Source organism: Thrips palmi, unplaced genomic scaffold (genome assembly GCF_012932325.1).
Source record: "Thrips palmi isolate BJ-2018 unplaced genomic scaffold, TpBJ-2018v1 HiC_scaffold_19, whole genome shotgun sequence".
Classification (NCBI taxonomy): Eukaryota; Metazoa; Arthropoda; class Insecta; order Thysanoptera; family Thripidae; genus Thrips; species Thrips palmi.
The window spans coordinates 4,090,397-4,114,934 of NW_023144628.1; the positions used below are offsets into that span (position 1 = coordinate 4,090,397).

Consider the following 24,538-nt stretch of genomic DNA (forward strand, 5'->3'; position numbering starts at 1 on the left):
CGCGAAGGCCGTTCGACGCACTAATGAGCGAAGCAGAGCGAAGGCGGTAGGATGAGGGTGATTCCGAACAGTGCTTTGTTTTCGTCGCCCTGTCTCTCTCGCACTTGCGACCGTGGAGCTTCCCGTTCCATGCAGGTGCGAGAGAGAGAGAGACGGAGCGGAGATAAGTTCTGTTTGGAATCGGCCTGCTGGCCCGCCCATTGTTGTCGGAAACAACCTCTGCCCAGTTGGTCCACTCCGGGCTTCAAGAAGAAACAACGGGGTAAATCCCGCGCAAAGGCCCACCGGGAAAGGCGTCTCCGGGACACACGTCACAAGCATGCATGTCTGCCTCCTCTCCGCCCGCCCTCCAGCCGGCACCAGCGTTGACCCAGCCTCCACCGAGGCGGCCGACGGGGGGCGCGGGTTGGGGTCGGTGCATTGTGCTGCAGCATCCCCTTCTCGGTGGCCGAGGCCGGGCCGGGTAGGGCCGGGGGGTGCATACCCCGAAGGGCCTGCAAGCGACGGCCATGGGAGGGGCTCGGCTTGGCTGCGCTGCTGCACTATCGGCTGCACGGCCCGCCCCGCCACTGCATTTAGGCCCCGTGCCGGTCGGTCGGGTCGGTCCCCCGAATGCCGGGCTGGGCCTGGTGGCCGGGCAGGGAAGGGAAGGGCCGTAGGCCGTGCCGCCGTACCGCGGCAGCCTACCGCAGGCAGCCTGAGCCCCGGCCGGCCGCCCCGCCGCGCCCCAGGCCCCCGCGCCCCGCGCCCCGCCCCGGGCCCGGCCGGCACCGGCACGACACTCAGTGTACGGCGTGCCCGGCATGGCATCGCCTCGCCTCGCGGTGGAGACGAGACTGAGGCCTGAGAGACACAGAGGTTAGGTTAGTCGTGCTCGAGACATCGCGGCGTGCACATCGCGGCCTTCCTTCGGCTCCCCTCCTAATCGCGGAGGCCCCGCCGCGCCCCACCGCGCCCCATCAGTGCTTCGGAGAACGCCGCCGGATGGACCCCGCCACGCACTCCGAGCCGCCTTCATCAGGGGGGTCGCCGCGATGACACGGAGTGTGTGAAAGTGCCCCAAAAGTGCGCGACTGCGCCAGTGCGTGAGGGGGAAGTCCCAGTCCCGCGGGGGCTGACCGCACTCCGTGCCGCACGCCGGCCGGCCGCTGCGAGGCGTCAAAGTGTCGACCGGACTTGTTGCTGGCGGAACCGGCGAGCCCGCCGTCACCATGGCGTTGCCGGCGTTGCACAGGTGAGTCGTGAGTCGATGCACGCAGAGCGACGCAGAGCGACGGGTGGGAGGGGCGCACTGACTGCTACTTTTGTCAATGGGCGAGGGCCTTGAGTACTGCACCCGAAATTTCACACTGCCTGGCCGAACCAGCGGCTGGTGCGCTCGCGGCTCCAGCGGCTCCAGCGGCTCCAGCCCCGCGGCGGAGAGTGGGTGCCGGGTGCGATGTGGTGGGTGTGGGGAAGCGGGGTGGTGACAGCGAGCTGGGGCATGCAGGCATGCGCATCGCGCCTCCATCTGGGAACCGCATCGCCCCAATCACCTCACTGCGCTGCACGGTGGTAATGAAAAAGTTAGACGAGTGACGCACGAGCACCTTGTGGTGTAGTGGTGTGGCGCGGCGCGCACTAAGTGCTGCAGGCTGCAGCAGCGCGGGGCTCGTCAACAGCCCCGGCATGGCCTGCCACCGACCACCGGGCCGGCGATCACGGCCCCCTGCTTATCAACGACCATCACGACCACGCAGTGCACGCAGCCCGCGATGTTATCCGACGCGATATCTCGGAGGTGACAGTCTGACAGTGGCGTGCTTCATTGGAGGGAGGAAGCGGACGGCCAGCGGGCCTAGACCGAGGGGCCCTCGCGTCGTGTCTCGCGTCCACGGCGTCCACCTCCTGCAGGCGGCCACATCCTGCCCATCCATGTCACACGCCGACTCATTTCGGCCCCGCGTTTCGTCTCTGTCTCTGTCGCACTCATGGAGCGTGCCGTTAGTGCGAGAGAGACAGAGCGACTCATCGACGCTCTGGGCTCGCTCGGCTGGGGGTGGTCGCACAGTTCGGGGTGAGATGTGAGGAGGAGACGGTCGAGGACGCAGGGCGTACCGTCCTCTCCCACTTCGCGTTGCCCTGCTCGACTAAGTCCCGCCATCGCCCGCCGCCCTCCTGCAGCTGCCGACAGGCCGACAGGCACGGCGACAGGCCACCGCCGTCTGGATATCAATAATTATATTCCCGGCGCGTGGCGTGGCGGCGTGGCGTGTTGGAAGTGGCCGCCGCGGGGAGTGCATTGCATTGCAGGCGCGTCACGTCGCTCCGCCCCGCCCCGCCCCGCCACCGCATCCGACGGCCCGTCTGGTATCGCACGGCACGCGACGCATGAACGGCACCGCATTAAAAAGTGAAAACTGCGGACACCTTTCCCCGGGATGCACCGCCACACTGGCGGCCGGGCCCCACCGTTTGTGAATGGCCGAATGGCCGAATCCGAATGGGCCATTCGTTGACGGCCGCTAGCAACCAGTAGACCGGGCCAACCCGGCCAGCCCGGCCAGCCCCAGCCCGGGCCGACCGTATAAACCGCGTTTACGTTTTCATCCTGACGTAAGCACGCCTCGAGTCGAGCGAGACAGACAGCGAGACCGACGACGTCCCGCCGCGGCCTTCGGGGTATACTACAAAAACGTTTACAGCTACAGCCCGGCGGCGGCGGCAGTCATTTTCGCGTGCGTGCGTGTGTGTGTGTTTACCTTACGAGCCGTGGGCAGCCCAGTGACACCACGGCGACACGGTGACACGGGGCGTGAGCGGCCACAGTGGCCACGCGTCTGCGTGACACGCCCTCGTCACGCGTGTCAGGTCGTCACACCGTGACACCGGCCGCGCCGCGTGCCGTGCGTACCGTACAGGACGGGGCACTGCAAGGCGTGCGCGGTGCGCGGCGCGGCCTGGACGGCTGGACCCCGCGACTGCATCGGATATGCGCGGCGTGCACGCTCGTTTCCTGCTGCAGCTGGTGGTGGTGGTGTTGGTGCTGCTTGCCGAGAGGCATGGCGGGCATGGCCAGTGTCGATTGAGGTGAGGAGCACCGTGAGAACGCCAACGCCGCCACCACCCCGCCGCGCCGCGCCGCGACGCAGACGCCCGTCCCGTCCATATCGCAGAGTGCTCCAACAAGGCCGCCAGTGTGGCCAGCAACTTCTTTGGTCTGTCTCCCCGCCCGTCCCTCCGTCGGGTGCGCCTCGCGCCTCGCCATCATGGGCATGAATGCGCCTTCACGGAAGGACACTTTGCGGCCGCCCTTCCCTTATCTCGCGGCACTGGCGGCGGCCACACGGATCACAAACTTTCCAGTTCAAACTGCGGGACATGCCATTTCGGGTCAGGGCGACAAACGACGGAACGCCATCAATCTCAACCCAGCCCAACCCAGTCAACCCAACCATTGAGGCATCGAGGCGCGGTGCAGTGTCGTGGCGTGCTTGGCGTCTTCGCGCACGGCCGCGATGGGATGGGTTGGGCATTCCCTCGGCGGGCCGGGCAGGCCGGCCGGGTTGGCCCTTATCGCCAGCAGGGCGTGGTTGGCCTGGCCGGGCCCGACTGCTTGGCCGCGGTGGGGGATCCCGATAAGCCGATAGCGGCCGCAAGCGGTGACGGCGCTTTGTCGCAAGGCAGCAGTCTCATTCCGAAAGTCGTTCTCGTCGCGCTGTCTCCCTCGCTCTCGTGGGGCGCCCCGCGTAGGTGCGAGAGGGACGGCGCGACGAGGGCGACTCTCGGCATCGGTCTACAGGCAAGCCTCCGAGCTGCATGGGCGGGGCGTGCTGGCCGTCCGTCCACGCCGAGCCGAGACTTGTAGTGTAGGGCCGGAAGAGGCTCGGTTCGGCCCCGCTGCCAAACTCGAAAATGAATCACAGCGCAAAGCGCAAAAGTGGGTCGCCTGTCTTGGCCGTCTTGGCGCGTGCTTTGGGCTTCGGTACTTCGGTCCGACCGGCTGGGCTGATTGTGGCCCGATGGGACAGGCCAGGCCTCGCGGCCTGTCCGCCGGTCGCGGCTTGCGCTAGAGCTTGCCCGGGCCTGTGGGTCTGCCGCCTGGCCAGCCAGCGCGCTGCTCGGTCAGCCAAAGTTCACTTCGCACTGCTCTTCGCAAGGCCGCGGGCCCGGCCGGCGCAGCGCGTGGCGTGGCGCGCCGTGGCGTCGCGTGCACGGCCATGGGCGCCTTCTCGTCCTCCTTTTCGTCTTCCGCCCGAAATCTGGGAAAGGACTCCTCCTGCAGGGTTTCCAGGATAACACACACGTCGCCCGAAAAAACTAATTATTTCCTGGCCGTCCTTGTCGCTGGAGCGCTGGAGCTGACGTTGATCCGAGCTCGTTGTAATCCGCCCCCCCCCCCTTCCGCCGTCGTCCACGTCCACGTCGAGGTGCTCGTCGAGGTGCATGGGGATGGATTGGAAGGATCCCCGCCACCCGCGGCGCTTAATCCGCAGGAAATCACGTCTTGTCCGACGCGGGACGACGCGGGGCGACGCGGGACGCGGCCCGTGCCGTGTCACCGCCAGGCCGCTAGACGCGAGACGCTAGACGAGACAGGCTCGCCACCAACAACAACATCCTCCCCGTCACTCTCACTCACAACGAGGCGATCCCGGCCCTGCGGCCTGCCCGCCCGGCTCTGTTTTTCAATCGTCCGTGATTTTCCCCCCGATCGAGAGCAGCGGCAGCGAGTGTGGCGCGGCTGGCGGGGCTCCACGGTGGCGGTGCCTGCGGCTTGCTTGAGGTGGGCAAGGTCGGCCCGAGCGCCCCATCGGCCACGGCGGCCACCTTAGGCTAGGCGCGTCCTCGTCGTGATAACGCCGCCCGCCACGCCGCCAGGCCCATAGAGTGCCCCGTCGCCCCGCCCATTTACTCGGCCCGGGTGACCCGGACAAGAGAGGCATTTACCGGTGGAGGTGATAGTCGACGGGCGCCGCGGCGGCGACTTGGACGGACTTGGCGCAGGTAGCAGGCCAGCCAGGCGCCGGGCTGAGTGCCGTGTAATGGATTAACGCACGAGCCCGTCTCTCTCGCACTCCTCCGCGTCGCGCCGTGAGTGCGAGAGAGGCAGAGCGACGAAAGCCCGGCCAGTGCGGTGCGGCGCGGTGCGGTGTTCCTCTCGAGATAAACACTCCCCGGCACGCGCACCGCGCCGCCCGGCCGCCCGGCCCGATCGCGGCAAATCCCCGCCGGCCGAAGCGAAACGCCTCCGATGACGGGGCGAGCTGCACCTGCACTCCGACTCCAAAGGCGGGAATGTTCCCACCCCTAATTGGCTGGCCGTGACTTTGTATTGACACCGGGCCAATGGAAAGGCGGTGAAGTAATTGCCGTGAGCCTTACCGCCTTTTCGCAGTGTGGCTGACTGGAGCGGCGCGCCCAGCGACGTACTCCAGCGACTGGACTGGAGTCCGGCCTGGAGTCCGGCCGTCAAGAGACAAGGCTCCAGTGACAGGTGGCAGTGGCGTGGCGCACGTGCCTCGGGGCCGCGCGTCGTCGTTTTCCAGTTCTCCAGAAAGAGACCTCGCTCCGTTTTGGACGGTGGCGCGCGCCGCGCCGCGCCGCTCTTGACCTACGCCAAGTCCGTGAACCGGCCACGCGGCGGAGCGCTGCGCGCGCGTTCCGTGCGACTTCGGTCTGCTACAACGCCGTGCTCGCGCCAGCGGGCCAGCCAGCCCGGTGGTCGGTGGGTCGGCGGGTCGGCGTGTCGAAACGCACGGTGGGCCACGGCTGGCCACGGCGAGGCATTCCAAGCTTTGCCAAGGCGGATACCGCCCGCCGTCGCCGGTCCGTTCCGTTCCGGGAATTCCCCGCGATCATCCCGCAGACATCGGCGGGCAGGGAAGGCCCTGGAGGCCCTGCCGGCGCTGCTGGAAGCCGCTGGAAGCCGCTGGACGGCCGGTGCTGCAGTCCGGTGCAACTTGTGAAGTTTATGCCGAAGGAAAGTCGTCGATTTGCTCCGATTAGAAAACGCACACGACTCTTTAACTGTCAGGAGGCTGTCAGCGCGGAGCGGCTCCGGTATATACTTGTTTAACGACGACCACGACATTGTGTGTGTGTGTGTGTGTGTGTGCGCGCGCGCGCGCGCCAAGACAGGACGCAGGACGCGGGGTAGGAGTCGCTGTGCTGCGCCGTGGCCCCAACGTGGGAACTGGCACCATTGTGCTGCTGACCCGCGCCATCATCTTGAGCAAACTTAACGCGCGCGCGCGTGCAGTCCGCTTTACACTTGTCGCGGCCGAATGCGTGGAACACACGTCGCGGAGCGCGCGGGGGAAGGCCCGGTGGGAGGGGGAGGGGGGACAGGCCGAATGAAAGGAAGCTACGACCCGACAGTGCACTGCGCGGCCCAATGTCGACCAACTCTATCTGAAAATCCCATGAAAGATTGACTGCCGCTGCAACTTTATTAGCCTTCTGTGCTTGACTGCCGGGCGCGCCGGGCGCTGCTGCCGGGGCTCGGCCGGGCTCGGCTTGCACGGAGTAAAGAGAGAAATGAGTAATAAAGCCGTTTATGACGCGGCCACATGTGGGCATTGCCGGCGTCGCCGACACCGCGAGCCGCCCGAGTGATGCCGGTTCAAGTTCCAAGTTCCGAGGGCTCGAAGAACGGGTGGAGGAACGGCGCACGGCGTTGATAAGGGAGCCCCGGAACGAGCGGACGCGTGTGGTTCCCACAGTTACCACAGAGGTCCCCCGGTCGTCTTATCTTCATAAATGATGAATATCTTCCAGAAGCCTTCCGCGGCGTGGCGGGGCGTGGCGTGGCGGGGCCGTGCGTCTGCCTTCAGCCACCCAGGCCGACCGGGCCGACCGCGCCGACTCCCTAATTCCTTAATTCCCCGATTCAGGCGCGCCCGCACACTATTTCACTATTTCCACGTTGAGGCACGCACCGGCGTCATCATTCAAACCATTCGGTTGCCCTCCCGCTGCCCTCCGCCGGCCGGCTGGGCTGGCTGGGCTGGCGACGAGCTTCTTGACGGCGGCTGGCGGGGCTGGCGACACATTCTTCACCGCTAAACGCGTCGCGCCTCGCGCCTCGCCTCGCGCCCCACGAGCGGGGCGATGGCGATGGCGACGATCATCATGTTTCCGTTATTGCCCGCCGCTTTCTGCAATTGGATTTATCGCCGTGAGTCGCGACTTGCCGGTGGTGTGGTGCCTACACTGGTGTGCCTACGCCGTTAACACGCCCTTGTCTCTACTGACCCACTTGCAGCGGGCTTGCTGCGGGCTTGCTGCCTTCCCGTCGGTGACGTCGGCCAGCCAAGGGCCAGGATGCCGTCGTCCGCCCGGCCGCCACTTCCAGCGTAGTACTTCCAGCGCAGCGTTCGTCGCGATGTTATTTTTAAATCCCGCTGGAGCCACTGGAGCGCGGTGCGGTTGGTACTCTTGGAGATGGAGCTGACCCCCGGCCCCAGCGCGCGGTCCAAGCGCCGGCCGCCCAGAGGGCCGTGGTCAGGGCGAACGGGGTCCGGCAGTGAGGCGCGTCATATTTCAGGTCCTAATCTAGATGCGCCGCCACCATGCGGCGCTTTACGCACAACACGCTGCGCTTTCCGGCCTCTTTCACTCGGCGTGCCGACACTGCAAGGGAAAACAAATCAAAGGACCAAACACACGGCATACCAACTGAACCTCAAAAATCGGCACCCCAGTCCCCAGTGCACCTGTGACCCCTGCATTCCAGTGCACCTGTTGGCCGTTGGCCCAAAAGCGCATGCGCCACACACGCACACGCATGCACTCAGACACACATCCACACACACGCAGGCGCGTTCATCGGCCGACCGCCCCATTATTGCATCCCAAAGCACACTGACAGGTACACAATAAAAGGAACGTGTGCCCGTGTGTGTGTGAGCGCAGCGTGTGTGTCATACCCGCTGGCTTCGATTCGGGCCCATTCTCATTCTCCAAATATAGTCGTGTGTGCAGCGCGACGCGGTGCGTGTGATGGCGTGGCCGGCCGGCCGTAAGTCCGCCGTGCTCGCCGGGCAGATGCGTCATTTTCCCTTACCTGCCCGCGGCTGCTCTGCCGGGCCGGCTGCGTCGTCGACCTGCGTCACTGCGTCGAGGCCCCGCCGTTGTTGTCAATCATTACACCTTTTCACACCCGGCGGACCCGGGCGGGCCGCGCCACAGCTTCTTTCGTCTTCGTCGCCGCCCGATCGCAATGTGGTCGTGCAGGCCGCGCTGCACTGAACTCTCTCAGAAGCGTGTGGAAGGCGACGCACACCAGACGCGCTCACACACTCACGCACACGCAGAGTGACTGAAGGAGCCTCGCCTATTAAAGCAACAGTACGACGCGACGCACTTACTCCGATGGGATAAGAACACATTCTCCGATTATTCCGAGGAGGTGGATTCGAATCTTGAATCCGTCAACATCCCCCCTCCCCCCTCTCCTCCTCGGGCCACAGGTTGGGGTGGCGACTCTCCTGCCTAAACCAACACTAATATCCCCACGGCGTGCTGTGCTGCGTCGTGTAAGAGTGCCCCCCGCCGCGTGTGCGCAGCGCTGTGTGCGCGTGCCCCGGGTTCGAGTCCGCTCGGAGGCGACTTTTATCGGTCGTGTTGCTCGTTGCTCCCGCGTCACCGTGTTTGCTCCCGGGTTGCCTCGGCGTTAACGCGGTCGTGAACGTCGCTTTGCTGTCGCGACTTTCGCGGTGCCCTGCAGCCGTCTCTCTCCCACCCCGTCCACCCCTCGGAGCGCGCCGTGAGTGCGAGAGGGACAGAGCACCGCGTGGTGACTGCTGTCCGCTGCATGGCGGCGGCGCGCAGCGCGGGTGGTTTCCCGGCGAAAGCAGCAGCGCCGGCTCTTTATTTTCTTGCGCACTACACTGGTGACTGGCGCACGAACCGCGTAGCGGATTAAGGAGGTGGGCTATCCAGGCCACATCGCGACGGGAGGGGAAAGTGGGGAGGGGGTCAAAAACTGGCCGAGCGTGTGGCTCGCTTTGGTATGAGCCCTAAAACTAACCGTCGTCTCCTCAAGCCTCCCGTCGCAGCGTCTCGGCGCCGCGACGGGGCTCGGCCAAGCGACCCCGTCGTCGTCCTCGTCGTCGCTGGAAGAGCGGTGGCGTTGCAAAAAGCGCGCGGCGCGCGGCACGGCGCTCCAGTACGCCCAGCAGGCCGCGCGCGGGTATGGCAGTCATTGAGCTACCGCGGGGCCGCGGGTCGTGTACTGGCTGCTAGAACGCCGCGCCCCGCTGCTGGATGACCTTGAACCCGCGCAGCCCGGCGCAGCCTCACTCACGGAACGGAGGGGCCGGGCAACCGGGCCGACCTAGTCATGTCGCTTGCCATTTGCGGCCGCACTGTTGGGGCCTGCAGGGACTCGAACCCGGGCCGGTCGTTTACCGCTCGCCCGCCACCGCGCGGGCAACGCCACGGCAACGCCGGGCCGCTGGATCAGCCGCGTCACACGACCGTCCCGAGTCTTTACGGGGGGCAATCCCCCCCGCCGGTTTGACGCGCGTCTTTTTCGGCTGACATCTGACGCACATGCGCCACGCACGCCCCGTGTCGCAGAGGCCTGTTCGTCGGAAAGTCGGAAACCGCTTTTACGATTAAGATTTACGACGGCGTGGTCGGGAGCAGCAGCGGCGGGGCGGCGGCGGGGCGGGCTGAGACTAACTAATGATGACACCGCGCCTCAAGCTTCGGCTGCTTCGGCTGCTTCGGCATGGTGACAGCGACTACACTTGCAGGGCGGGGCAGGGCGCCGCGGGACTGCGGTCGGACTGGTGACTTCATGAGGCTAAATATATTTGAATGTGCGAGAGGAGAGAGGAGAGGGCGCAGGGCTTGTTTATATTTCCCTTGCCCGGTGGCTGCGGTGGCTGCGGTGGCGTACGGCGGGGGCCGAGACGAGCCGAGCGGGGCCCCACGGAGGACGCGCCCAGCCCAGCCGAGGCACGCCGGGAGCCGGGGCCGGTCATCTAGTCCATATCGGCGGAAGAGGCGGTCGCGACAGCGTGATTCCAAAGTTCAATTTGGGATTTTCGCAGCCCTAGGCACATGCAGCGCCCGCTCGGGGGAATGTCGTCAAGGCACGGCACGGGCCGCGGACTCATGGACGCGCTGACGGCCGAACCCGTCATGCTCGAGACGGGCACGGGGCGCGGCGGCGCGGCCCCTTCGGCCCCTGAGCACGGATTCTCGGAACGGGAGACAAGACATAAGGCGCGCGGCCGGCTTCGGCCGGGGTGACTCAGACTAGAACCGGGGGGTGGTTTGGCAACACTCGACGAGCCGATCGAGTGCGTGCTGTCCGCTGTCCGCCATCGCCACACTGCAAAACTGTGAAACGAAAGCACAAAACGCTATTTCTAGTCGCAATCACCAAGGCCGCTGGGCGAGGGCGAGGCGAGGCGAGGTTGGTCCGACGAATTGGAAGCTAGTGCGGGGCAGCCGGGGCAGCATCACCAGTGCCTCGGTCGTGCCTATACGTGCCCCCTTCCCTTCTCCCTCCACTTTCACGACACTCCTCCGCTTCGCGCGAGGCACCCCGCTGCTTTTCCCTCGCAAACTTTTAAAGCGAGTTGTGGAAGGGCGTGGCGTGGCGGGGTAGGGCGTGGCGGGGCGTTCTAGGCGCCCCGATGCACCCCGCCACCGCGCCCTTCGACTTCTTTCCAGTCGGGCTACCTGCACAGCGGATATCGGCCGCGAGCAAAAAACGAATCCCGCTTCTTTCCATCTCGCAGACAACTCCATTTCCATTCTGAAAATCGCGCTCGCTCGGCGCCGCGGTGCCGCGAACTCGGGACCGCCGGGCCGGGCCGGGCCGCCAGGGCCAACGCCAATGACGTCTTGAATGTTTTTTCAGCAAGTGTCGGCGGTGTCGGCGGGCAGGTTCATGAGAAATGAGAGGAGGGGGTTTGGTTCCGAAGGACAGTGGGCCTGTATACACTACTACTCGGGATTTTGACGAGATCGGGAACGCGAGTGCGGGCTGGGAGTGTGTGAGTGGGCTGGCTGGGCCGGGCGCGAGGCGCGATGCGGTGTCTCCTTGACGACATGTTTATGCATGGCCTGGCCACTGTAAAGCCCTGATCGACTGGCGACTGGCTGGCATGGGCGCCACGGGCCGCCGCGGCCGTGCAGTGCGGCAGTGCTACGGCAGTACGGCCATACGAGCGGCGCGGGTTCGGTTCGTCGACCCCGCACACACTTTCTTCACTCCCTCCTCGGCCGGGGCGGGGCGGCCCGGGGCGGCCCGGGGCGGGTGGGTCATACTCGAAAGAACTAAAACGCAGGCGACGGCATAAGTCGTCGCCACTGAACGCGACAACGACTCGGTGTGGCAATCGTCGGTCTGTCCTCCGGCCGTGCGTCGTGCGTGGTGCGCGATGGAGAAATGCCCCCGCCGAGACGTGCACGTGTGTGTGTGTGTGTCTGGGTGTGTGTGTGTGTGTGTGAATGTCAAAAGGACGGAGGGAAGGACAGTGCTTATGCAGTATGGAACTACATTACGGTGTGGGTTTCCCCGCCGCGGTAGTGGCTGGGCCCCTGCCGGCCCCTGCAGCCCTGCACGGCGACGACCGCGTCGTGTCTTGCTGTGCACGGCGGAGTGTTCCCGCGGCTAGAGGGCTAGGTTAGGTTAGGCCCTCTCCAGCCCTCTAGGGCAGGCCGGCCGGGCCACGCGGACAATGCCAAACTTGGCTGCAAGCCCCGCCCTCCCCCTCCCCTCTTCGGCCGCGCGTACTTCGACAATGTCGTCGAAATGAGACAGTTGTCGCGGGCCGCGGCGCGCCTGGCTGCGCCGCGCGACCCCCGCCCCGCCCCGCCCCGCCCCGCCCCGCCCCGCCCCGCCCCGCCCCGCCCCGCCCCGCCCGATATGCTCGCGACGCGACGGCCATGCCGGAGAGGGCCGCTGCCGCCGCTCCGCGACTGCAGACTGCGTGGGAGCTCGTAAGGCCTTTATTGGAAAGCGATCAGCAGATCGCCGTCCAAAGGCGAAACTGCCTGGACGCCCACCGCGCCGAGCCGAAGCCCCCCGGCCCCGCCCCTGGCCCTGGCCGACAGGCCGGCCGGTGCGGAAGTAAGTCTCAACTCGGCTAGTGCCATCACGTCGAGTACAGGCATTAGGAGGTGGGCGGCGTTCCGGGACGTCCAGACGGCATCGGAAAAATGAAAAATGGAGGCGAATTGTCGTCGGCCAGGCTCCGCGGGTCGGTGCGGCACGCCCCGGGTACGCCGGCACGGTGTGAGCCGGCCTTTCCGTGGCTCCACGACTTGACTTGACTCCATTTACGGCACGGCGCGGCACGGCGCGGTGCGTTTTGCGGTTGTCACTGTCGAGCTGCTTGTCGCCCCGCCCTCCGGCGACGCCCTGCCGCCCTGCCCTCCTTCTCGCGCTTGGGCGACTCGACCAAGTGCGTCGCCGGCGACAGCGGGCTGCTGCAGCAGGCACGGCGCCGTCGGGCGGCTCCTTGACGCGGCCCTGGCGGCCCTGACCCCGGCCATGGGAATGCACGCCACTGTGGCGCTGCTCGTCAGTCTTTTCGGCTGCACGTTCGTTTCCACCAAATTGAGTACTTCCCGTTGTGCCGCGTTCCGCCGTACGGAAATAGCAGCGCACTTTTGCGCCGTGCGAGGGCGGGGCGGGGCGGGGCGGGGCGGGGCGGGGCGGGGCGGGGCGGGGCGGGGCGCACAGGACAAGCTCATGATTAGAGTTTCCTCTGGCGGCCGCAGTGTGCTGCAGTGCCATTGGGCGGTGCAGGGGACTGCCTTGGCGCTTGCAGTGCATCGCAGTGCACCGCAGTGTCGCACCTCGTCGAGCGTGTGACCCAGAGGGCTATGATTCCGTAGAGCCGCCTCGTCGCTGCGCGTCTCCGTCGCACTGCCAGGGGTGCGAGGGAGACGGCGCGACGAAACGACGCTTCAGTCTTCAGAATGGCTCGGGAGGTTGTGACACTGTGCCCGGGGTGCAGATGAGGCGCAAGACGACGGCAAGGCGGCGGCCTAGCCCGGCCCAGCCGAGCCAGCCCCACTTTGCTGGGAGCCTTCTTCTCCTCCACTCTCCACTTCTACGGCGGCACTTCCACGTTCACCGCGCGCCTCAAGCGCCTCTCGCCTCGCATAGTAACCGCCTGATTGCCGCCTCGCCGCCTTGCCGCCGCTCCGCCTACGACGGCTCGGCCTGCGCGCCCTGCGCCCGGGCCCTCGGGGTCCTCCACGGCCTGGATGACGGCGGCTCTAGGTGGCGAGGTGGAGCAAGAATCGCAACGCGTGTCCGCGGAGGCCACTGCATAGTACGAACCACAATGTCCCGTCGTCAGTCACCGGCTCCGTGGCACGTCGAGTGCAGACACGCCCTCTGTTGGCGGCGATGGCGGGGCGGCCCACCCCTTGCGGGAGGTCCACTGTAGTCCGCGGCACCGCCCGGCACACTTCCTCGACATCTTGACGACGTGCAGCGCCACCTGGCCGGCGCGGACGCGCTAACTCTCTAAGTGATTTGCCTCTCCTCGCGCCGGTCGGGCCTCAATTGGGTAATGGGCCTCGAACGGCGTGCCGCGTGTGCCGTCGCGGTCCCGGCGGCCAAGGCCGGCCAAGGCCACGGGCATGCACTTCGCGGCCGCGGCGCTGCGCTACTTGAACCGCGTTAGCAGCGCCTTAGCCGCGCCGTTATTGGTGTGCCGGACGGCCGGGGGCGTTCGGCCGTTCGGCAATTGCTTTAATGCGCCCCTCGGCGAGGTGCCCCCGCGACCCGCACGGCGCACACCCACGCCGGCCTCGCCGAGGGCCTCGCCGAAGTAGCCGCCGATTACTTGGTGTGCTCAGACAGAAAGCGAACGCCACCTTTTTCTCGCTATTTGTTTTCGCGCGAGCCAAGTTTTAGTCTTTTGCCGTGTCGTGTTTGGTGTCTTTCTTTAACTCGACGGCGGCGGGCGCGTGCCGGCCGAGCCGGGGGGGGGGGGGGGGGGGCGGTGTGCCTGACTCACGCACGGGAATCATCCCGCGGCAAAGCAGCCGGCAAAGCGCGCGCACACTCACGGCCACGCGCACGCACACACGCGCCCACGCGAGCGGACGGTCGCGAACACGCACACACACACACACACACACACGGAGGCAAGGAGCAGGCTTTTCGTAAATCACAGTAAAAGTGAGAGGCCCGCGAGGAATGCCGGGCGATGCCGGGGGGAGGGGCGACAGTGACAGCCCCACTGGGCCGAGCAGGCCGAGCAGGCCGAGCCTCCGCCGTCGTACGTCGGCGTCCCAAGCGAGCCGCGCGAGCCGCGCTCTGTTTATTTTCTTCTTCGCCGAGGGGAAATGCTTATTGTTTTACCACGAAAATTTGTCACCGCACATTCGCGGGTTTCTGTTATGTATGAGTGTGTGCGTGTGTGTGTGTGTGTTGCCGCATCGTCGTTTCATGTGTGTGTGTGAGTGTGGGGGGCACAGTGGTGGCACAGCAGGGTGGCTGACTGATCGTTATTTTCGGAGAGTAGAAGAAGCATCGTCCTTGCCCGCAGGCCCCGCAGGCCCCGCAGGCCGGGCGCCGAGCGCCGAGCGCAAACAGCTCCAAAGACCCCGCAAACCCAAACAAAAAGTTAAATTGGAAATCGCCAACAGTGAAGGAGTCAGCTGCGATGCGTTTCTCCCCCCCGTTTGTTCGCACGCGCTGATCATTAGCAAGGTCGCCATTTCTCCACGGCGAAGAGATTTAAATTTTTGAACAATTTTTGTAGTTTGTCAAATTTTTGAACAATTTTTGTAGTTGGTTGCAGTATGAGAGACTGGCCGGCAGTCGGTGCATCGCGTCCACGGCTCTCTTCGCCGCGGCCGGCGCATATCACAGCCTTCCTCATGTTTCATGGTCCGGTCTGCGGTCGGGTCGACGCGGCTGGGGTCCAGCGTCCAGCGCGTCCAGCGCGTACGCGGCCGAAAACCCTCGTATCTCGGCCTCCGGTGGCTGCAGAGGACGCCTCTATCGGTCGCTCCCTCTCGCACGCGTTCAGGACGCCCCGTGGGTGCGACAGAGACAGAGCGACGAAAAGCCACTGTTCGTAATGAGGCTGCAGTTAGGCGGCAGCGCGCGGCGAACGGCGTGGCGCTCCGCGTAACCCGAACCCGAACAGCCTCCATTATTTAACGTTTGGAACAAGAAAACCGCATCGCGCGCATCGCGCACGGTGGCATCATCAGCGCCGCGGTCACAGCGCCCTCGTCACGCCGTGACGGCCGGGGCAGCGTCACACCAGTGTCACACTTGCTCGGCGGCGTGACCGACTTGCCCACCGCACTGCCGCTGCAGACTGATATCGAGAGTCTGTCTCTCGCACACGAGTGCGCGAGAGACAGAGCGACGAAAACGAGGCGCGGCACCCCATCCCACCGCCACGACGCCGCCCCGGACTTTTTCGACCGGCCCAAACTTTCGAGCCATAACACAGAGAGTTCAAAGTTCATCAAGCCCTGCATTGAAGCCGCACGCCGCTTTTATCGAGAAATAATAAAAGAACGTCACTAATCAAAACAATGAACACAAAATTAATATTCCTTTTTTTTTTCTTTTTCTTTTGGTCTTTCTTGTGGAGGGTCCAGCCAGCGCGCGCAGCCTGGCTGGCTGGCCTGGCTGGCGGGAATCAACATGGCGATTGAACGCGGTTCGGCGATGCGCACTTCACCATCATACGCGGTGGCGCGCGGCGTCTGGCTGGCCGATAGGCCTGCAGATACTGCAGCGAGGGCGCCAGTACACTCACACACTCACACACACTCACTCACACAATTACATGTTTTCGTTTCTAACCGAGACGTCGTCGGATTAATGCCGGCGATGCGGCGTTGTGACGTTTGCGCGTGTCGGTGTGCGTGTGTCAGTGTGCGTGTGTCGGCCAGTTCCAGCCCACCCGATGCTGTAATGAGAGGGCCTATTATTTGCGGCCGCCAGCGCGTAAAATTGGAAGCACTAAAAATAGAAAATACACCTCGGTGACTTTTTTGCTCGGCGCCGTCACATTTTCCCAAGCGGATTGGAAGCCGAACAGTGGGCCGTGTGCCTTGGAGACAGACGACGCGGCGCGCGCGGCGCGGCGGCGACCGGGCGACGGCGGCGGCGGCCATGCTGCCGCCAGGATCTAGGTCGTCATCTCGCAGGGGTCAGTGCAAGACATTCAAATTGAATGAAATGATTTTACTTTTTGTTTGTTTTTCGTTGGCGATGCGGCCGCCGAGGCAGTGATATGCGGTTCAGATTGCGGGAAGGCGATACAGGCTGGCCGCGGCCGAGCGCCGAACCGAGCGAACCGAGCCCCCGTCGGCCGGCTGCTCGGGCTGCTGCGGGCTGAACGCGTGTCCTCGGAGGCCGGCGTCGACCACCACGCGGCCTGCCGTGCTGCCGTGCTGCACCTGGAGACCTGGATCATGCACTTGCGCGACGTGACACGGCGTGACGGCGTGACGCGTGGCACCCGGGTCACGGACGGCGTGCCTCTGGCCTCGGCCGCGCCGCACCTCCGCGACTCGCGTTGTTTCTGTCCGTCCGAGCGACAGGCCGACAGACTGATGACGTCATAATCCGCCGTCGGAAATTGGTTTGGGAATGATAGTCGTACCTCATTGCCGCCATCCCACTCGCATGTAAGGTGCGACCGGGTCCTGCCAGGAACTGACCCAGAGGAAGGCAAAACAAAGTAGAGAGATGAAGGAGGGGGGGACGTGATGGCTTTCTTTCCTGCATTTTATTTCGTTTCACTTAGAGGACGGTCGGCCGGCAGGGCAGCAGGGTAGAGGCGAGCCGGGCGGGCCTTCGGTTCGCGTTTGACTTTCTGGTCGTAACGGCTCCAATTAGCTGCACAGCGCGGCTGCGCGGCCCGGACGGCCCAACGGCCCGGAGCCGAGCCGAGTCGCACCGTCCCGTTTGTTGTTGTTTTGTTGCGTTTCAGTTTTGAGAGAAGCGAGTCCAGGCGGTCCGGGGCCGGCATGGCGCCCCCACCTCCACTGCGTGAGACTGCGTGCCCTCTGCGCGCCCTGCAGGGCCAGCGGGCGTAGCGGGACGATTGCCGTCTCTCTCGCACCCAGAGGGCGTCGCGTAGGGGTGCGAGAGAGACAGCTCAGCCAGCAGGGCCCCGCCCCCAGCCCTCGGGGAAATAAAGAAAGACTCAATTTCCGAAGGCCTCCTCTGCGCGGCCCCGGCCCGCGGCCCGCCCCCGTCTTGGCTCGGCAGGGCCGGGCAGGGCAGGGCACGCCACCTGCGACACATTCTCGTGCATTCCAAGTGGAAAGGAGGCACAAAAAAGCAACGCCCTGGCACGCGACACCTGTACGCCGGGGACAGACGGACGGACAGACGGACAGACGGGCAGGCAGGCAGCAACGCGATACCCCTGGCGTACCTCGGCGCTTCATCTTTCTCGATCTCGACACCCAAATAAAGCTTGCCGTCGCGCTGCCTCCGTGCGCGTGGACGCGTGGACGAGGACCTCCAGGACGCCCTGCATGTCGTCCTGCATGCCCTCTGGCGGCCCTTGGCGGCGGCCCGGCCTGCCCGCCGCCTCCGCCTTGACTTTCTAATGACTTGTGATGGCGGGGCGGGGCGGGGCGGGGCGGGGCGGGCCCAGGTGGTTCGGCCCGCCGCCCCTGCCGCACGTGGCACGCGTTGTTTGTCCGATCGGAAAGGCAAAATCGGACTCGATGCGGACGCCTTGTCTCTCCTTTTGTTGCCCGCGGCGTCACCGTGTCGGGTCGTCGGGACGCCTCCAGCCGCCAGGGCCGGCGTGACACTGTGACACGCGCCGTGACGCGCACGGCCCTGCCGGCTCGAATGCAGGGAATGTCGTCACACTGCTAGCCGGTGTGGTGCTGCACTCAACTGGACCACCTGTGTACGTCTCGCACGTCTACTCACGGTGCACTCACACGTTGCCGGGCCGAGTCGGTGCGACACACGCACACACACACACACACTCACTGAGTCAACACCGACAGAGAGCGTCTGCGTGTCGCGGCGCGACGGGGCGTGGCGGCGTGGCGGCGTGGCGCGGCGTCTATGCAAATCAGTTGGCGCACTAAGCACGTATCCAATCCCTCATCGAAGCGAACGGGGCGAACGGTGCGAACAGCGACCGCTGCGAGGAGCACACCTCGTCTACCTGGCCCCGCAGTGCTGCACACTGGAAGTGGGATCTGGAGGCTGAGACGAGCTGGTTTGTTGTTGCAGGCTGCTGGTGCTGGCGCTGCTGGCCGCCGCCGCGGCCAAGCCGCTGGAGCCGTGCCCGGGGTCGTGCCGGTGCTTCCTGTCCGAGGGGCTGAAGCGCGCCGACTGCCGCCAGGTGCCGGAGTGGGCCGACCAGCAGAGCGACGCCCAGGACGTGCGCATCCTGCCGCCCGCCGCGGGCCGGGGCGCGCGCTCCCACGCCCTGCACCTCACGCACTTCGACGTCTTCCCCAAGGTAGGGTACAGTGTGGGCACGGCGCCCTCTCTCCAGACAGCCCTCTCTGACCCGCCGCTCGCTGCTTCGCTGCTCCAGGTGCTGCAGCTGTCCGTGACGAACCGCGGCCTGGCCGAGCTCATCCCTAGCGGCTTCCACGGCCTGCACTCGCTGCAGGAGCTCGACGTGTCCAACAACCTGCTGGAGCGCTTCAACTACAAGGTGTTCAAGCGCATGCCCGCGCTGCGGCGCCTCATCCTGGCCGGCAACCCCATCATCCTGGAGCCGGGCGTGCCCCTCATCGCGTCCAAGTCGCTGCTGTCGCTCGACCTGGGCCACTGCGACATCGTGAACGTCCCCAAGGGCTCGCTGGACGGGCTGCGCAACCTCACGGACCTGTCCCTGCGAGGCAACCCGCTGCGCCTGCAGAAGGGCCGCCCGCTGCTGGGCAGCCCGCGCGCCCTGGCCAAGCTGGCCGTGCTGGACCTGTCGGCCTGCGGGCTGGAGGCCCTGCCGGCCGGCGTGCTGGACTCGCTGACGGGGCTGCGGCGGCTGTACCTGGACGGCAACAGCCTGCACACCGTGGAGCGGGGCGTCCTGCCGCGCGGCCTGCGCCACCTCGACCTCAGCGCCAACCTGATCCGCGACCCGCCCACCGCCGTCATCACCGCCCTCAACCTCACCAAGCTGGAGCTGAGCGACAACCCCGTCCACTGCACCTGCGCCTTCGTCGGCCTGCAGGTAAGCGCGCGGACTTAGCCGCCCCTTGGTGCGCTGACGAGGTGCTGATCGTGTGTTCTGTTCCAGGCCTGGCTGTCCGGCCGCCCCGTCATGATGGAGCGGCCCGTCATCTGCGCCGAGCCCGCCCAGTACCGCGGCATGTCCTGGACCAAGGTGGACGAGCAGCAGCTGTGCAGCGACGAGGCCAGGCAGGCCAACACCTCCGAGAGCAGCAGCTCCTCGGACGAGTCCTCCTCTGCGGACGACGACTACGAGTCCTCGTCGACCTCCTCCGCGGTCGTGGGCGACGACTCCCTGCCCAACGACGACGATTCGCTGGAGCTGCCGCCCGCGTCCTACGAGGTGTACACCCACGAGAACAACGCCATCGACGGCGCCCCGGCCAGGCCGGCCGCCATCCTCAAGCTGCCTGGCTCGCAGCGCGCCGTCAGCCACAACGACATCAGCTTCTACCAGGCGGACCAGCCGGCCGACACCACGCCGCCCCCCGCGGACGACGACGACGCGGCCACGTCCGCGCCCGCCAAGGACGACGACGAGTCCCGCGTCAAGGAGGACGGCGAGTCGCACATTAAGGACGACGAGGAGTCGCCCACCAAGGAGGACGAGGAGTCGCCCACCAAGGAGGACGACGAGTCGGCCTCCAAGGACGAGGACAGCGACAGCGAGTCCGCCGACAGGGAGGAGTTGGAGACGGAGCGACAGCCGTCCTTGGAGGAGGGGGTCGAGATCAACAAGGACGCGGAGACCCTCTTCCGCAACGCTGACACCATCGCCATGGGGACGCACGAGGAGCAGGCCGTCAAGGCGCCCGAGGACCACGAGGCCGTGACGGAGGCCGCGCCTGCCGCAGGCGGGGTGGTTGACGGCGAAGCTCGAGATCTGCTCGCGGAAGAGTCAGCGACAACGGTTGCTCCAGAGCCTGTCCCGGAGACTGTCTCCGAGGCCGTGCCTGCGGCTGCAGCCGAGGCCGTCCCCGAGACTGTTCCTGCCTCCGTCCCCGAGTCCGTCACGGAGACTTCCTCAGAGGCTGTGCCGGCAGCCGCTGCTGAGGCCGTCCCGGAAGCAGCACTCGAGGCCGCGGCCCAGGCCGCCGCCGCTGCTGATGCCGTCACGGAGGTTGCCACTGAGGTGACTCCCGAGGCGGTTCCCGAGGCTGCCACGGAGGCGGCCCCAGCGCCTGCAGGGATTCCTGAGGGTGCTGACGCCGCCACGGACGCCGCCACCGACGCCCCGCCCCCTGACGCTGCTGCGGGTGTTGATGTTGACGGGCAAGCAAGTCCAGACTCCGCGACCACACCCGGAGGCGTCGTCGGCCCTGCGGACCGCGCCGATCACGGCCGTGCTCTAGGGGAACCCGAAGCGGGGCAGCTCCCCGACTCCGCCGTCGGGGAGGTGTCGCAGGACGTGGACGTGAAGGAGGGAGAGTCCGACGTGGCCGTCGTCCCCGCCGTGGAGCCCTCTTCCGCGCCGGACACTCCTGCTGCAGGTGCTGAGCCCGAGCCCACCACGCCCGCAGCAGGCCTTGCTCCGGTCGTGGAGGAAGCCATCGTCCCGGTCGTCGCCAAGAACATCGTCGGTGTGGAGGATGGCGACTCTGAGGGGGCAGCCGCGGGCCATGATGCCCTCGAGAAGGCTGAGGCTGTACCGGCAGTGCCCGAAATCGTGGAGCCTGAAATCGTCCCGGAGACGGCTGTCGAGGTGGCCGCCGAACCGAAGCCCGCGCCGGATGCGATCCCAGACGTTCTCGTCGAGGCCGCCACGGAGGCACACCTCCCCGACGTGGCAGTCGCAGCGGGCCTGCCAGAGGACGCCAAGCACAACGAGGAGCTGGCCGTGGAGAAGGTGCCGGGGACGGCCCTGGGCGGCGACTCCGGTGAAGTGGAGCTGCAGAAGTCCACCATCACGTACGTCATCCTGGGGTGCATCGTGGCCACGATGATCGTGCTCGTCCTGTACGCGCTGCTCCGCAGCAAGGCCAAGAAGACCGACGCCAAGCAGAACGCCGTCCGCGTCCGCCGCGAGAACGGCGACGCGCGCGTCCACCACCCCGAGGGCACCGAGCTCAAGGACATGATGAACCCGCTGCTGGGCACCACCGCCACCGCCGACCCCGAAGCGCCGCGCCGCACGTCGCTTACCTCGCTGGAGCTCATCCGCGAGGAGGGGGAGGACACCGAGACCACGCGGCTGCAGCAGGCCGCCGACGACGACAGCAACGCAGCGTCCAAGACGCCGAAGCCCGAGAAGCCAGTCCGAGCGACGCCCGAAGCGGCCCGGCGGCAACCCGCCGCCAACGGCAAGCCCAACGGCAAGCCCAACGGCAAGCCCGCCAACGGCCAGACGTCCAACGGCAAGCTCCCGGTGGACCCCAGCGCGGCGACGCCCGCCCCGACGACGCCGGGGCAGCAGCGCGCCGCGGACCAGCCCAGCCGGGTGACGGTCAAGGCGGGCGTCATCTCCACCCCCGTGCCCAGGACGCCCGTGCTGGTCAGCCGGAACGGCGCCAACGGCACCAAAGCCAACGGCGTCGGCAACAGGAACACGTAGGCAGGGCAGGCTGCCGCGCTGCCGGAACCAAAGTGGAAACAGTGTAGCGGCCGCCGGGGCGCAGGGCGTCCACAAACCACGTAACACATGCCCTGGACAGGGCAGTGCTGCCGCCAGACTGATTGGACGCCAACGATGGCAGAGGTTCTCCCCCGCAAGGGTCGGCGACGTCGGCGTGGCCCGGCCGCGGCCCGCCGGCAAATACTGCCAAATTTATTTATCCAAGTCGACAGGTTCACCCTGTCTTCAGGCTGTGTTCTTCTTCCCATTGCGATCCATTGTGTGTTGGTCGTAAACTTTGTTCCAAGACTTTGTAATTTCTTTGTGCCGAGTGATGGCGAGAGTGCTATGTGCGAGGCCGCTGAGTGAGGACTCTTGAGAAAAGAAGTTACTTAATTTATGATTTTGGTGATATACAAATGACTCGTTGTTGTTATTTATCGATGCCATAGTGACCACTGTGGCTTCATGTAGATTAATAATTACTCGATCTTATTGTTCCCTCTTATTTCTACTCTGTGAATAGTCTAGGTGCGTAAGTACATGTAATATATCATTTCGATTGTATACGTTGTAAAATCTCACTAGGACTTTCCTCGAGCTGTTAAAGTATAGAGTATGTCGTGGCCTTACGGAATGTGTGGCTACCTAGTTAGTAAGAGGGCCGAATCTGTAGTCAGAGTGGTGGAGCACTGACAGCCTGACAGCCTTACAGGGCGTTCCCCTAGACCACGATCGCGCAGCGTGGTGGACATCATGAAAACCGTTCCGGATTATTTATATCCTAACAAAATGAAGAAGCGGTTTGTGGCGTAGGCTTTATCTGCAGCCCGCCTGATAGGGAGCGAGGCAGGGCACGGCTGGGCGCGCCGGTCGGGAACAAAAAAGGAGCGCCCGAGTGGACATTGCTCGCCGAGTATGCGAAATTGCAAACGCACAGTCAAGTACATGTGCACAAAAATGAGAAAAAAAGAGAGGGACCGCGTTTTGTCCGGAAAAGTGGAAGGGGATCCTTTGTCGACTTCCTCGTGTGCTAGCGGTATGAGTTTCACGGCACAGCGAAAATCGTCCTGGCAGGACCTAGAATCGAGAAAGCGGCGGGGAAGCCTCTCGACCAAATAATGTTTTGTGGCGACAGGACTGTGAGTCTCACCGGAAAAGTACCGGGAAAAAGGGAACAGCGATCTCTCTTGTTTTTGTTTGCTTTTGAGAATATGAACAAACTCGGCGCAGCAGCTTTTTTTAACCATGTCTTTGTCACTATGTGCTCACGAATGAAGTTCTCTCTTTTGATGAGACTGACAAACCGTGTATAAACAGTAATCTAAGAATTCCTGATGTTTTTCATCGTGTGCAAGTGGATGAATGTGATTAGCTTAAAGATCCATCCCATTATTTAAAAAAATCATCGTTGCATTGGAATGGACTTCTCCTTTATTTTCTCTAGTTATAGTTTAGTTGAACGAGTCGACTCAAAACATATCTTCCTTGTTTGTTCGTCTGTAAGATACGCATCTCAGTACGAAACCGGCAGTAAATGACAAACCCCTAACTTATTCCTACGCTTCCATAGTGTGTTGCATGGGCCAGCTTGCTGGCGTTCGTCCTTCGAGTGAATCATAAAGTGTGCGAAAGTGCATTGTAATTAATAAGCCATGTAGGCTTTACTTGTGTATTATAACAAACATCGAAACAAAATAAAATTGTGATAAATTAAGCTGTGGTTGATTCTTGCCTCCAGTTCTGGGGAAATCAAAACACTTCAAACGCATAGCAAGAGACAGATCTTCCCTAAAGACGGTTATCTCTCAAATACTGAAAGCTAAGATGGGGAGCACACAAAACAGTGAAATCTGGGTTGCAGCTCGTTCTCGCTGAAAGAGAAGAGAAAGTCCTAAAATTGAAATGACGTTTCTCCTGGTGGATCTTGTGGGCAGTGCTGCGCCCGGCGCGCTAGGCAACTCAAGCCCCCCTCTTTTTCCCCCATCGGCCAGCCAGGCGCCCAGATGCCTTATCGCCGCGCGACGAACATTTCCAATAACCAACATTCAGCAGTCACAACAAACGAGCGGCAACAACGCGGCCGAAGGGCGGGGCCCGATGCCGCTACTTTCCATTATCGACCTCCAATAATATTAATGATGATAATCCTGCGCGCTCGCTCCGTAGAGACATAAATCAGGAAACAGCTCGTTCCGTAGTCATGGCAACGAGAGAGAGGACTGGGCTGCGGTGCTCCGAATAATGCTTCCTGATACCGAAAGACAAATAATAGACGGACAAGCGGCGATACGCGTCGCGTCGCGGCGTTGCGAGTACGAGTGCACCTCGCTGCGTGGGCTCGCCGCCGCCGCCCCGCCGCCCGCCCGCCGCCTGCCGGGTAGGCAACCCAACGTACACCGACGGCGCGCGTTGGGCTGCCTGCCGCCCGGCGTCGGTTTCCCGGCCTCGAACCACCACACTGCTGTTCATGGGCGCTTTCAATGGCAAAATAGGTGTAAGCACGCCCGCCGGCACAACATTGAGAAGCCAGAATGCCGTCCCTTCGTTTTGTCGTCTTCAACGCTTACCCGAAATAAAAGCAGACTGAATACCCGCTCCGTCTGTACACGCCGCCAGACCAGACACCGGTTGAGCGCGCCGAGGTGGCATTGGCGGCCCCCAGCAACAGCGTCACCCTCCGGCGCCCTCCCCCACCCCCACCCCGGCCCGGAGCCTCCCCCGCCCCCGCCCCGCCCCCGGCCCGGAGCGCCACACCCTGGCGGCACGGCCAGAGGCACGGCCTGTCGGCGGGGCGGCGCGGCGGCCAGTCCTTGCCCCTCTCCAGCCCA

At 64.7% G+C, this 24,538-nt stretch overlaps 1 protein-coding gene across 1 annotated transcript; it reads left to right on the top strand.

Moving 5' to 3' along the window:
* The first annotated feature begins 797 nt into the window (after nt 1–797).
* On the top strand, nt 798–23,424 carry LOC117646010 (uncharacterized abhydrolase domain-containing protein DDB_G0269086-like). The gene is made up of 4 exons (XM_034386629.1): nt 798–1,234; nt 18,206–18,437; nt 18,516–19,157; nt 19,224–23,424. The coding sequence occupies exons 1-4, from the start codon at nt 1,212–1,214 to the stop codon at nt 21,705–21,707; spliced, it is 3,381 nt and encodes a 1,126-aa protein (XP_034242520.1). The 5' UTR covers nt 798–1,211; the 3' UTR covers nt 21,708–23,424.
* The last annotated feature ends 1,114 nt before the right edge of the window (nt 23,425–24,538 follow it).

What these genes read in the sequence shown, in the direction of transcription:
- LOC117646010 (XM_034386629.1), top strand. Translation starts at nt 1,212, where the DNA reads ATGGCGTTGCCGGCGTTGCACAG. An exon ending in GCGTTGCCGGCGTTGCACAG is followed by an intron (nt 1,235 to 18,205) that starts GTGAGTCGTGAG and finishes TTGTTGTTGCAG; the next exon opens with GCTGCTGGTGCTGGCGCTGC. An exon ending in ACTTCGACGTCTTCCCCAAG is followed by an intron (nt 18,438 to 18,515) that starts GTAGGGTACAGT and finishes TCGCTGCTCCAG; the next exon opens with GTGCTGCAGCTGTCCGTGAC.